This window comes from Oryzias latipes, chromosome 13 (assembly GCF_053564925.1).
Source record: "Oryzias latipes strain Hd-rR chromosome 13, Olatipes_Hd-rR_3.1".
In the NCBI taxonomy this organism is placed as follows: domain Eukaryota; kingdom Metazoa; phylum Chordata; class Actinopteri; order Beloniformes; family Adrianichthyidae; genus Oryzias; species Oryzias latipes.
Window position 1 is genome coordinate 28,673,998 of NC_136249.1, and position 13,688 is coordinate 28,687,685.

The 13,688-nt window shown below is 37.1% G+C and overlaps 1 protein-coding gene across 1 annotated transcript in view; it reads left to right on the plus strand.

Annotated features, from left to right (window-relative positions):
* The window catches only part of tiam1b (TIAM Rac1 associated GEF 1b), a 54,326-nt gene extending 40,973 nt beyond the window's left edge, over window positions 1-13,353 (plus strand). The window contains exons 17-28 of the mRNA XM_011482332.4: window positions 3,756-3,941; window positions 5,884-5,952; window positions 6,277-6,402; window positions 6,488-6,596; window positions 9,506-9,685; window positions 9,786-9,904; window positions 9,988-10,096; window positions 10,367-10,425; window positions 10,503-10,608; window positions 10,708-10,795; window positions 10,912-11,084; window positions 11,791-13,353. Of these exons, the coding sequence (XP_011480634.1) occupies window positions 3,756-3,941; window positions 5,884-5,952; window positions 6,277-6,402; window positions 6,488-6,596; window positions 9,506-9,685; window positions 9,786-9,904; window positions 9,988-10,096; window positions 10,367-10,425; window positions 10,503-10,608; window positions 10,708-10,795; window positions 10,912-11,084; window positions 11,791-12,329 (1,863 nt within the window). The 3' untranslated portion in view covers window positions 12,330-13,353. The remainder of the gene's footprint in view (window positions 1-3,755; window positions 3,942-5,883; window positions 5,953-6,276; window positions 6,403-6,487; window positions 6,597-9,505; window positions 9,686-9,785; window positions 9,905-9,987; window positions 10,097-10,366; window positions 10,426-10,502; window positions 10,609-10,707; window positions 10,796-10,911; window positions 11,085-11,790) is intronic.
* The last annotated feature ends 335 nt before the right edge of the window (window positions 13,354-13,688 follow it).

Here is a 13,688-nt window from a genome sequence, read left to right on the forward strand (position 1 = left end):
GCGAGGACAAAAGAGCTCAGAAATGTGTTAGAGTTTGACTCCTCAAAGCCTGAGTGTCCACCTTCACTGGACTATGTCTGTCCTGAAGTGGAGCAAGCACAGAAAGCGCTCCTCAGACTCCATCTATGACATGCTTCATCTGGTGAGATATCTGTTTACCTGCTTTTGCTGCTGCTGCTTCTGTGACAGCTGTTGTCTTTGTGGGGGTTTTGGCTGGGGGACGACACTCCCTTCATCTTTTTCTTTTTGCTTGAAGTCCCATTTCTGGCTTCTGAAGACAGGAAGCTGTGAGTCATTGTTATGGTGCAGAGTTGCCCTGTAACTGGTTGAGTGCTACACAAGATAATAGGGAAATTAAACTCTACATGCAGCAGGGCATTCTCCTTAGATCTCACCCCAGCTGATGTCTGTCCGTTTCAGATCATATCATCCTCTCTGTACTTTTTATTTTCCATCTTAGACCTCAAAAGAAAACAATCAGTTGTTGTATTTTGTGATTCATACTATGAGGATGATTGCCTCGTTTCTCTGGTGCTCCTTTCTCACCATCATGTCATGACTCTCCATGCACTCAGACATGCAAAGGTGTGAATTCTCCAAGTGCGTGATGACTGCTACAGGGCTGTGACTGTTCTCCTAACCAAACAAAAATGTGCATGAAAAACAAAGTACAAAATATTGTACTTTTAGCTGCAGAAATACCGTGTTTTGGTCCAAAATGCAGAAACAATTAGCAAAAAATAGAATATATTCACTGCAAAAAACAGTCCCCTTAGAAATGAGTGCATTTTGGGCAAAATGTCTTTAATTAAATAAAAAACAATTACCAGTGGGTTACAAACAATTGTGTTAACAAGAATTCCCTTTTTTTATTTTATTTTAGTCTCTAAGATATACTTTCTTAAACTATGATGATCAAATCTTTCTCGAAACGAGGGTCTTTTTGCTGCAAGATTCAGTTGTTCAATGCTCTAGTTGTTTCAAAAGGAATGAAAACGAGTCTGCATTTGGAAGTTCAGCATAAAAATAGGTGTTGTTCAGTTTAAAGTGTCTGTTTGTAGCTTTCTTCATAGACAAAGAGATCCAACATGAGGTGGTTTTGGTTCCAAACAGTTTACCACAAACCAGTTAGTAGATCCAACAATGGAATCGTTTTTTTTTTTTCTAAAAATGTACATTCATTAAACCATTAGATTAGGCCTGCACAATAAGTTGCAAATTTATCGTTAACGCAATATCAAACTGTGCAATACACATATCGCAAAAGTCAGTGAAAATTGCGATAAATGGTTACCTTAAATGTGCTAAAACAACCTTATTGCAACTTGAGGTTTTTAACTAATCAAATAAATCCCTTTATGCATTTGACCAATCAGATGGAGCCCCTTTGTGTTTGATGCTCGCCTCCTTTGTAGAGGAGGGTCATTTGGAGTGTAATTTGCGTTGACTCCTTTTTAAACTGTTGCAGTGAAAAGGGAATAATGTTTTTGGTTGTTTTGCTATTTGTACATGAATCAGAACTTATGTTGTCCTCACAATATTGATCACTAATATTGCAGATCGCGAGTTCTTTTCATATCGTTCAGCCCTACATTAGACAAAATATATTGAACTACATTTTTTATTATTTAACAATTTCATTGTCTACTACCGTAGTTTTTCTATGGTGCTTGAAGTCCGTAAGCTAGATCATTATTAGTTTACAAGCTTTATCATTGCCTGTTTGCTTTTTTTAAGCCTCCATCTGCGGTTCAAAAATATGGATGTGTAAGTGAGACTGAAAGATAAAATAAGATTAAGAGGCACCGACTTTTTTGTCTGCTGCTATATTTCACTTTTGTGTCTAGGTTAGAATCTTGCCTACTGGTAATGACAAAACTGTGGTTAATAATTAAATAATTAACTCTGGGGGTTATTCTAGCATTTTTAGCGTAAAACATGAAGTGCATCAGGCATATAGATTGAGATTACTCTGCTGAGTTTGACAACATTTCAAAGATTTCCTAGGATAGAAGAAAAGTGAGTTTTGGTGTTAATCAAAAATAAAACACCTTTGTTTGCATATAAATTTGAGCTCCTATAAAATCAAAACCTTTCCCTCCCTGTGGGAAATAAAGCAAGTTCTTGTAACTGTGCCGTACATCTATTTATTTTTTTGAGTCTAGTCGGACAGTTTACCATGAAAGTGAAAAGGAAACCATCCCACAGTGGCCTTTGGAGGAACTTCAACATTTGTTACTATTTGGCTTTGTGCTCTAGGTTTTATTTCATAACATGCTTTCTATGATTCAAGTCAAAATCAATCAATCAGAAATTGAAGACTTGCAATTTACTTTAATGAAAAATAATATTATGTGGTCTGGGAGTTTATGGTTTTGTCAGAGAGAAAAAGAAATCTCTTATTGAAAATCAAGGCGGATAATCATTGCCATTTTCAAACTTGTGTAAATAGAGCTGTAGCGGTTTTTGACTTATTCCTGCTCTTTCAGTAATTCCTGATCAGAGTGGGTCTTCCCATTCGTCTTTTAATTATGATTATAGTCACAATCCAAAAAACTCTTGTTTTCTGCAGAGCGGCAGTAGTTCATTAGGATTTCGCCTTTGAGTTGTGGGCGGGGCCACTATCTCCCGCTAACTGTACAGCTATACAGCAGAACAGTTTAGAGCCAGATGCCGGCTCAGTCGAGGACAGTGAAGACATTACTGGATCTATTTGTCTGCAAATGGTCGCATGAGGATGGAGCAGACCAGGGAGCTGTTGGCTTACTGTTGCATGTTCCATGTCACACCTACAAGGGTGCAGCATATTTTTTGTAATATTCAGATCGATGTGAAAAAAGAAATACTCAGAAACACAGTTTTAGTTTTCTTTATACAATATGTCCTCATGAGAAAAATATTTGAAGAACATGTTAAAAATACCAAAAACACAATTTTTATTGCAGTGGGTCTATAATACTTGCTATGGTTGGATTTATTTAGTATCTCTAGAGAAATTAAATGGCATTTTCCAAGTCCAAAATGTACACATTTAATCTGATACATCTTAGTTTCCTGAAATTATGTGGGGTGGTATTGTTCCAAAATAGGTTTTTGTGTTTGTGTGCCCACAGTTGCATTAAATGACCCTTCTTGTTGATGTTTGTTTTGTGCAACTAAATGAAAATGCTGTCGTACAACAGCATACAGACCTTTTTGTGCCTTTTGTGTTCAAATTCAAAGTAGGATTTTATTAAGCCATGACTTTTTGCAAAACAAAGTAAACACATTTGCTCGGCCATGGAGGCTTTTGTCGAGGGGGTTTATTTTCGTCCAAAATAATAGTCTAATGCACATCAGGGTTGGTCACCATGGAAACCCATACTTGCTCTATGTGGACAGACACTGTTGTGTGTATATTTTGATACCGTGGAAGAGAGGATTCATTACACCACAGATCCATCAGCAAGGAAAAAAAATCACAAGGGAAGGTTGGGATGTCAGTGGAAAAGAGAGGGCGGGAAGCCATAGTTATGATGGTCTGAAAATAGAGCAAATTAGTGCAAAGGATATTTTTTATAGAGCTGCCTCTTTCCAGGCTCACTCTCTGCACAGTCATGAATCTGTGCACATCCATGAGTAGAGGGTGGCGCTTGTGCAATAATATTTAAGGTGCTGTCTCCATTGCTGTTGTCAGATTTCAGCACTTCAGTTGTGGACTGTGAATCATTTTTGAGATCAACGTTTTTGCTTTTTTTCTGGGACTTTATTTGCAGAGTACAGAGCAGGTCGCTGCCTTCTGTCGCAGTCTCCATGATATGAATCCCTTGGATTGCGAGTCCTCTTCGCCCAGCCCGGACTCACCTTTTCCACCCACAGCGACTCTCCGGCAGCTGTCGGATGCCGACAAGCTCCGCAAAGTCATCTGTGAACTTGTGGAGACAGAACGCACATACGTCAAAGTGAGTATCAGTCGTTTTAATCTTGTAAACCTTGATTTCTTTTTCATCAATCTGAGTTTTTGTGTTGTGCTCAGCTTACACATAACTGTGTCTGTATTGTCTGCTCATGATTTATTAGTCTCTGGGCATGAAAGGAAGGTACTTCAGATTTTTTTTCCTTATTTTTTTCCTCTATGGTTCCATTTGGACTCAGGAGAAAAAAAGGGGTTTGAGAAATGAGATGAAAGAAGGCAAATCTAATTAAAATGTTTATCCATTTCAAAATTACTGTAAAAATCACATATTAGTGTTCTGTAGTTTGTTCAAATACCTATTATGAAGTAATTAACTAGATGGTCTGACATACTGGGTAGCAGGGGTGTGACCATTCATTTGAATGACAATTCGATTCATATAATAATTTATGCTCGATCTTGGTTGATTTTGAACGATCAGTTTCACTGACATAAAAACGATCAGAACATCTTTAGCCAGAAATTCAACCAGTGTGACTCAGAGATAAATACCTGATACTGAACAGTGCAGGTGAAGTTTTCCAGATTATTTGTATTTCTTGCAAGATAATCAAGCGTAAATTAAAAATGTGAACAAACAAAAAAGTAAACAAGAATTAATGTCAAATCCATTCACATTTTAGTTACCTAAGATTCAGCCCACTGTTGTTTTTCCACATCAAAATAATACAAAGAGAACATTATTAGAACATTCTAGCACACTGTATGATCATGACTTTGCAAAATTTCAAAGTGTTTCCAAACATTTGACTGTAATGATGGATGGATCATTTTTTTGCTGCCATCACATGCGTGTTGTCTGCTGATGACACTTGGTTATTTTTATGTTACAGTAATATAAAGTTACATTGCCTCAGTCCCGATGGTATTTTCCAAACATCAATTGAATTGATGTATTTCATTTTGAAATTATTTTATAATGATCAACAACTTGCCGCAGACAAATTGATCTGGTTGGATTGTAGAAATATAAATCGATCAGCCTAACATTAGCCTATGGTATAGATCCTAAAAACAATGAAAATGTGTCCATGTTGTAATGTTTGTTTTATGTCATCAATGACATGACTCTGTTTTTCCAGCCAATGAAAATGTTTTGATCCACAAAAAAAAAAAAATTTGTTTAAAAATTTGGCCCAACTGAACTGAATAGTGCCTTTTGGAAACATAGGCAGGTTTTTGTCTCTTTTCCTTTTTTATTTCCAGGAGAAATTTCCTTTGACTAATTTTTTTGTTTTGTTTTGTTTGTTTTTCTGAAAATAAGAGGCTTTTTCAACTGTGTCTGACCTTTTCTTTGCCGCTTTATCTGTTCTCAGGATATACTGTGAAAAAAAAGAACTAAATGAAATTGTTAGTGCTAATAATGCGTGTAAAACATATTACAAAAATATTGATGTTGCCTCAATGGTTTAAACTTAAATGCTTTGTGTTTAAGGCTAACAGGCTTTCAGAGATTTTTCAAAATTAGACTAATAATAGAATTTTATCAGAATTTAGAGACCTTAAAGAAGATACTTGGTTTTTATTCAATAAAAGTTTTTTTTTTTTTTTGCATTGTCATCAGCTTTAGGAAAAGACAGCTATGACTCACAGTAAAGCTGCCATTTGTGTGCCTTTATTTTTGGATTATAATACATGCACAGGTGAAACTGGGCTCGTGCCTGCAATGTTCCCTTACCAATCAGTGATGTTCGTAATGTTATCTGTGTGTTAGCCTTAGTTTTTAATAAAAAGTGTTTTTGTTGATCAGTACAGTTTTGGAAAATCCTCCACAGATAGAAATTCCCCTGATGGGTGTTCTATTTCATGTCATTAGCTATTCCTGCACTTTATCCCTTTTTTTAAAGTTTTCTGTTCCCATATAAAAACACATGTTTTATGTACGTATTTGGAAATATAATTTAAGCTCATTTGGTTTTACTCTGCAGGATCTTAATTGCCTCATTGGAAGATATTTAACCCCTCTGCAGAAAGAGACTTTTCTCACCCAGGATGAGGTATGTAAATTATCTTATCTTTGCGTCTTTTAAGAGTTTGTGGCCTTGCAGTGCCAACACTAGTACCTTTTTTTTTTTTTACTAACAGTTGGTTGCATAATCACTTCAAGTGTTGCATTTGAAACAATAACTAAGGCTAGGAAAGAGGTTTTTGCATGCACTTTCACTCATTTAATTAATTTGTGCTTGTTACTTTAAGAGATTTTCCAAATACTTCTGTTTAAAAGGACTAAGAGTTTGATTTTCAAAATAATTTAACATGCATTAAAGTGAGAAAAACAAAATTTCAATTACATTTTAGCTGAAAACTCACTTTCTCCTCAGCTGGATGTTCTATTTGGCAATTTACCAGAAATGGTGGAGTTCCAGGTTGAGTTCCTCAAGACTCTGGAAGATGGAACCAGATTGGTTCCAGATCTGGAGAAGCTGGAGAGAGTGGATCAGTTTAAGGTTCATCTTCTCTTTGTGAAGCTAAATAAGTGATCACTACCTTATTAGAAAATTATCTGCAATCCCTTTCTGTTTTTTCTTGCAGAAGATACTCTTTTCCCTGGGGGGCTCTTTCCTTTACTATGCAGACCGTTTTAAAATCTACAGTGCTTTCTGTGCCAGCCACACCAAGGTGCCAAAGGTTCTTGTAAAGGGTAAGCAACTAGACACATTTTGATCTAGAACGGTGAGAAGTTCCTTAGACTCGAGAGGTGTGGTCACAGGATTTAAAGGATTTTTGAGATCTCTGGTCAACACATCATCGCATCATCAAACCATGGCCTTTCCTATGATGGGACAGATCTGTTGACTGTATAATAGAACTGAACCGAGCGGGTGTGAAGTCAGCCATACAAAACGGTTTACTTGCAGCTCCAACGAAATTAAGTCAAGTCAGTCGCCGTATTTTTCCGATACGGACTCCGCCGTGTTAGAGACATACGACGCGAGTACGCAGTGATTGGTCCGAGTCGTCGTTTCTATGGCAACCACTCTTGTCAATCAGGAGTAAGCTTTTAGGAAGTCGTATCCCTACCCCTTGAACAAAGTCAAACCATTCAAACGTTTTGCGTGAGACCACATACTTTTATTTAGGCATCTGATTGGTCCGTTTATATTTATTGTTTTTTCTTTTGTTTGTTTTTTTTAGAAATAGAATTAGTAAGAGCATATAAAAAAGGTAACAAAGCAAGAATGGTATTTCTGACAAACATAATGACATAGAATAATGATATAGCTGTTTATTTATCTATCAGCGGGTACTGCCTGCTTGGAACGCTGCGAGGAGGGTCACTCAGTCCAGTATATACATACAATCAATGAATAAATCAGAAAGGACAAGCAACCTTAGAGTCTTACATACCCAGTAAGCCAAGCATATTCTTCAATTATCAGTTCTTCTTTTCTTTCTTCATTCTTTGGTCATGTGGCAAATTTCACCAGAAGACTGTATTTTACTGTAGTTTTCAAACAAGGTTCACACTTAACACCCAAGTGTTTCTGCATGGTTTGGTTACAATGACACATTAGATGGTGTGTCAATGTGTGTGTGCATTGGTGAATGAGACTGTGACTATAAAGCACTTTGGGCCTTAAAGCAAGGTAGAAAAGGAAGATTGACAGGACAGAAGAGGCTGAAATGTGTTCGGCACACTTGTCAAAACTCCAACTGTCTTTTTTAAAATATATTTTACTTGTGTTTTTAGAAGGGGGTCATCCGTCACTTTGATGACTACGAAAACGTCCTCTACAGTCAATAAAAACCCTTCATGCTGTTGGAATGACTGTTTTTATTTAATTCGTTTATTTAAAAGAGGACAGTGCAATTTTAAAAATGAATCACACATGATTACACATGTTTAGAAAAAGCCAGAATTAGACTAAAAAAAAGTACACAATACATTACAAAATATAAACACTTAATATACAAACCGATAAAAGACGACATCACAACATATCAAAGCATTTATTCACAGCATCAAAATAGGCTTTTAGTATTGGCAGCTGTAGGTGTTGATACAATTTATATGTTTTGTTTAGTAACCAAAGGAGAGGATACATTACCCATCAACCATCTGCAATGCTTCACTAGTACCCATACATCTTTAATGCATAGATGTTATGTATAGAATTTTGTTATGTATAGAATGTTGTCCATCTGACTGAAGCTGTAGGCTTATTGGAGTTAAAAGCTTTGTATGTAAACGTAATGAACAGCAATAAACAGTTTGTTCTATAGTTTGCACACCCACTCCTTTTGAAATCTTCAGTCAGTACTTTTGTTTGCCACACTTGCATTTAGTGAGTCAGCTCCTTATCAGGACTGCAGGTATTATTTAAAGAACTTTTACCACTTTTAAAGGGTAATTGGGCACTTTTGTGCAAATCAAAGTGGTTAAAAGACTCCATAAATCTTGAAAATCACAAAACTGGTACTGGTGTTGTGTAATTCAAGTGCCGCGGCTGTGTACCGAAGAATCTGTTTTAAAAACATAAAGATTGGAGTTGAACTGAAGGGCGCCATGCAGCTCCACTGCTGTAGATTTCACTATTTTTTTTAACTGAAAGATACATAAGTTTTGCAAGTAGTTGCCAAATACTTTTAGGCATTACACGGTAAAATGTTAACCAGCAAAAACACGATTTTTTTTTAAAGCAGTAAACAGATTTTTCCTCCTGACTTGTCATTTCTTGAGTTTATGTAACACACTGGCACTGATAAAAACAAACAAATCAAAGTTACACTAGTAATGTTCTTTAGTCATTTTTATATGTAAGTAAGAGGCACACAAACAGGATCTAATAAACACAAATATCTAAACCAGGGATCTGCAACCTGCAACACTCAAAGAGCCATTCAGGTCGATTTCTTTATGATCACAACCATGAAGCCTTTCGTCACCCTTAGGAAAAATAATACACTGAATTGCATTAAAGACATTCTTATTATTATGATTAATATATATCAACTATTGTTTGTTTGTTTTTTGAGGGGGGGATTAATAAAACCTAATAATAAAAATACCTTTTTGAAATAGAGATTGTTTTGACAGAGGTTCTCATGATTTCCTGTCAAAATAACACATCCTGTACTACATAGTATTACTGTATCTCTATACAAAAAATATGTTCTGCTTAGACAGTTTATTTTATCGCTTTTGGTGCATTTCAGTCTAATAAACTAAAATTAAATTAGAACAAATTTAGTAATAACCCTCACAGCATTTTTGAACCATGTGGCGCATTGAAAATCCTTGAATTTTGTTCAAAAGTAGAAAGTCTGCCTTATAATCCGGTATGCCCTATGTATAAAACCTATCGCATCCTTTGATATTTGTAAACTATAGTCACGCTGCTTGGTGGATTGTTGGAGCATATCTGATCTGTGAAGCTATCTAATCTGTGTATCAACTTTTTGCAAAAAAGTTGAATAGAATTGACTTATCTGACAGTTGTTTCACAAAAAACGTGTTATTTTAAAAAAAAATGTAAATGCTGACAGTACTTTGTAAACATTGTATTAAATGAATCACCTGCATTTAACCCCCCCCCCCCATTCTTGTAGCAAAAAGTGACGCCAACTTTAAGGCTTTCCTTGATGAGCGGAACCCGAAGCAGCAGCACTCCTCCACCCTCGAATCATACCTAATCAAACCCATACAGAGGGTGCTGAAGTATCCCCTCCTGCTGAGGGAGCTCTACTCACTCACAGACCCAGACAGTGAAGAACACTACCATCTGGATGGTAAGACTGGCACGAGACAGAGACCAAAGACTCACCTTTTTCTCTGAACGCATACAGTCAGGACAGTTTAGCTCTAACACTGATTTTCACTTCACTTTAGTTGCTATGAAAGCCATGAACAAAGTTGCCAGCCACATCAATGAGATGCAGAAGATCCACGAAGAGTTTGGATCAGTGTTCGACCAGCTCATCACCGAGCAGAGCAGTGAGAAGAAAGAGGTGAAGTTCAACAAACATGGCTTTTTTCTGAAATCTTGCTAAAGACTGTCAAGTCACTGATGACATTGTGTCACAAATGCCAGGTTGCTGATCTGTCGATGGGCGACCTGCTGCTTCACAGCACTGTGACCTGGATCAATCCACCTGTATCCTTAGGAAAATGGAAGAAAGAACCACAGCTGAATACATTTGGTATGAAATGGAGGATTGTTTCTATTTGCACTTTTCTGTCTCAGTTCATGCAATGATTATAAAATCTGACAAAAAGGCTGAAAATTGGATATGACAAATATTTTTCTAAAATGACATGGTGTTTGGATATAGTTGAAAATTAATCAATTCACAATGTATTAAATGATCAGTTTGACAATATAAATATTTATAGTATGCACAATGCACAGGCCATGTTGATTCCCTTCACAAATCATCAATGAGAATGAATGTCTGTGCTTCTTTTTTCAGTGTTCAAAACTGCCGTGGTCTTTATGTGCAAAGATGCGTCCAAACAGAAGAAGAAAATGGTTGGTTTTAAGAAATGAACATATGAAACAAAAATAGAAACAACAAAGTTCCAACAGTTTTTTTCTGCCTTTTTAAGGGTGGCTCCCATCGATTGTCAGTGTCCTCAGAAGAAAAAGACCCCTTCCGGTTCCGTCACATGATCCCAACAAAGGCTCTCCAAGTCAGATCACTAGGCAACACAGGTCCGCCTTTTTTCCCTTTAATAAATCAATTAGACTGGATTGTACTAAAAGCACCTACTATTGCTTTTTCAAAGCTAAAATGTTGTGTTTGTCCAACAGATGGCGAGAATTCTGCTGTGTGTGAAATTGTTCACACAAAATCAGAATCGGAGGGAAGGCCAGAAAGGATATTTCAGCTGTGTTGTAGGTGAGGAGGCAGTAGGCATTTTACTTTTTAACTTAAAGCATTTTTTGTTTTCACTGAAACTGTCCCACTAAAGGTTGGGGAAAAAAAGTTACGATCCACGGTTCTGTCTCCTTCAGTTCCCCAGAGAGCAGAAAAGACTTTCTGAAGACGGTGCATTCCATCTTGAGGGAGAAGCATCGCCGACAGCTCCTAAAAACGGAGAGCTTACCTCTCAGCCAGCAGTATGTGCCATTTGGAGGGAAACGGCTGTGTGCCCTGAAGGGAGCCCGTCCAGCCATAAATAGAGCCGGTAATTGCCAATCTGTGGCTGCGTTGAGTCTGCAGCATCAAGCGCCCCAGTTTCTCAGTTGCTGACGGAAATGTTTTGTTAAGTTCACACGTTTTGCTCATTAATTTAAATAAATACAACAGAAATGTGCCACTATAAGAAAGTGGCAGCCATTTTGATAAAATGTGGTATGGTTTCTACAGAAAAACACTAAGATCATTTCCTTTTTACTTGTTTACAGCAGCAGCAATAATAGCTTTATAGAGACTCTCTACTCCTCCTTCTGTGTTTCTCTAGCAGTGTTTGTGATCTTTTCTGCCCTTCTGCTGCAAATGTATTTTGCCCCAAACATTCACTTAGTAACCTTTAAAGTGCAGTATTGCATTATGAAGATCATGCGTAAACTTGCCTTAGAGCTCATGGCTGCACCCAGCAAGATGAAAACTATCTTACAAATAATTTTACTGTTAAATTTTCTTCAGCTACAGTTTTGGTTATGGACACTTATTGCTAAGTCCCCTGCAGGGCACTATCTCAGTGTGAGTCATGCTTGTCACTGGCCTAGGCTGTTAATATGCTGCGTAAAATTTCAGCTATAGCTGTCTTAATGTGACATGTAATAGGCTTTTACAAAGAAGTTCTTCAGTCCTATTTTTTATAGAAACATGGGAAACATCTAAAGCGAGTCTTCATTTTTCTTATTGTTTTTCTTTTTTTTGTCTATTAGCTTCTGCCCCAACCAGGACACTGGGCAGACGGAAGTTGGTCCGTAATCGCTTCACCATAGACACCGACATTGTTTTCGACAGAGACCACGACCAGCATGACCCCACGTCACCTGAAGAATCCAACTCAAGAAAGCTGCAGCAGAAAAGCGAAGCAGACGAGCAGCAGCAGTCTGAGGACGGAGACACGGACCGCTGGGTGGAAGAGCAGTTTGACCTAGAGGAGTACGAAGACCAAGAAGACATGAAAGAGACTGACATCCTGAGTGACGAGGATGAAGAGTTTTGCCAGGCCCCCAAGGCTCAGTCTGAAGAGGTTGATCTGGAAGCGCCATTGAAAGCTTTGTCCTTGGAAGGTGCAGAACCAGAAGAAGCAGAAAGCGAGATCTCTAAGTCGCCGTCTCTCAGCGACACGCACCATGATGAGAAGCTATCTGACATGGAGGAAGTTGACATTACTGATGACATGGAGGATCAGAAGACAAAAGGGAAGGATGAGGTTTGGGTAAGAAGGGAGTCATCAGGCTCATCCCCAGACTGATCCGTGGACCGTAGATGGCGTGCCGTATAAAGATGCTTCATTTGCATTGATTTATATTGCACAGCTAGTAGAATAAATCTGTATCTTTACCTTACTGTTGCTAAATGCTGGTTGTACAGGTAAGATGGTTTGGAAAAGCAATAAGGAATCCACATTGACCGAGCATCAAATCAGATTTTTTCATAAATGTTACATTTTGGCTTTGAAAGATGAACCGGCGGTACAATCACATAATCATGTGCTCTGATTGGCATTATTTGCTCATTCGGGCAGCAATTTATAGCTTTGCCTGCTGTTGCCAAATCTGATCGTTGTAAGAACAATAATTTCAGTTTTGTCTGTATCGCAGAGATATTATCATAGGGCTTTGTATTATTTGTCCGTAAAGATATAGATTAATGAATTTCCGATCTAGTCTAGTTTAATGTAGGCTAATTGTACATTTTCACATAAAAACTCTTACTTGGATCGTGGTATTCACTGTTTGACAGACTTCAACAATAGTTTGATACTTTATTTATCCTGTTACTTTTAAAAACAATGTTGTAAAATGGATTTTTAGTTGTTTCGATTGAACATATTCCTGTTTTACTTGAATTTGTTTGAGTCGTTCCTTGTTTTGGTTTTACCATGAAACCATTTACAGATGTATATATTTCCTGTTCAGTGTTGCCATGCAGACACACACACACGCACACCCACCCAACGCTTCACTGTAGATAATTCACGCGTCTCAAGAATTTTGGATCCTTAGCTGCTTGTTTTTGTTGCATTAAAATACGGTGGTTTTATTTATTTATGTATAGATAGTTGTTGGTTACAAACTTGACGTTTTTTTTTTTGTTTTTTTTTTAAAGAAAGTCAAAATTTGCTCAAACAATCAGGGGAAAAGACTTGGAAGACCTAAATCAAGGAAAATGTTATACTTGTAAACAAGTTATTGTGCTACTAAATGGCTTTTTTTTTACTGTGTAAATATATATATGAAATGGATTCATATAATAATAAATACAATTGTTTCCTACTTGTAATGACCTTTTTTATGTGTTGCCATCTATTTCTCTGGTTGGTTGGACTTCTTTTAGACAAAACAGTCAATGTTTCTGCAACATGATCTTCAGAATCAACCAAGCGGATAATCAAACATCTTTTCCAGAGCACAGACAAGCGAAAAAACCTGAGAACAAATAAAAATCAACCTCAACCTAAAAAAGAACTTGTGAATTTTTGCTATTAACCGTTAACAAAAAATGAACAAGGAAATGTGTCCAATAATTGGCCTAGTTTTCAAACTGAGGAAAAGTCTTCTTTGCAAAGATTGGCAATTCACATTAGAGGAAACAACAGTATTTGTGTATA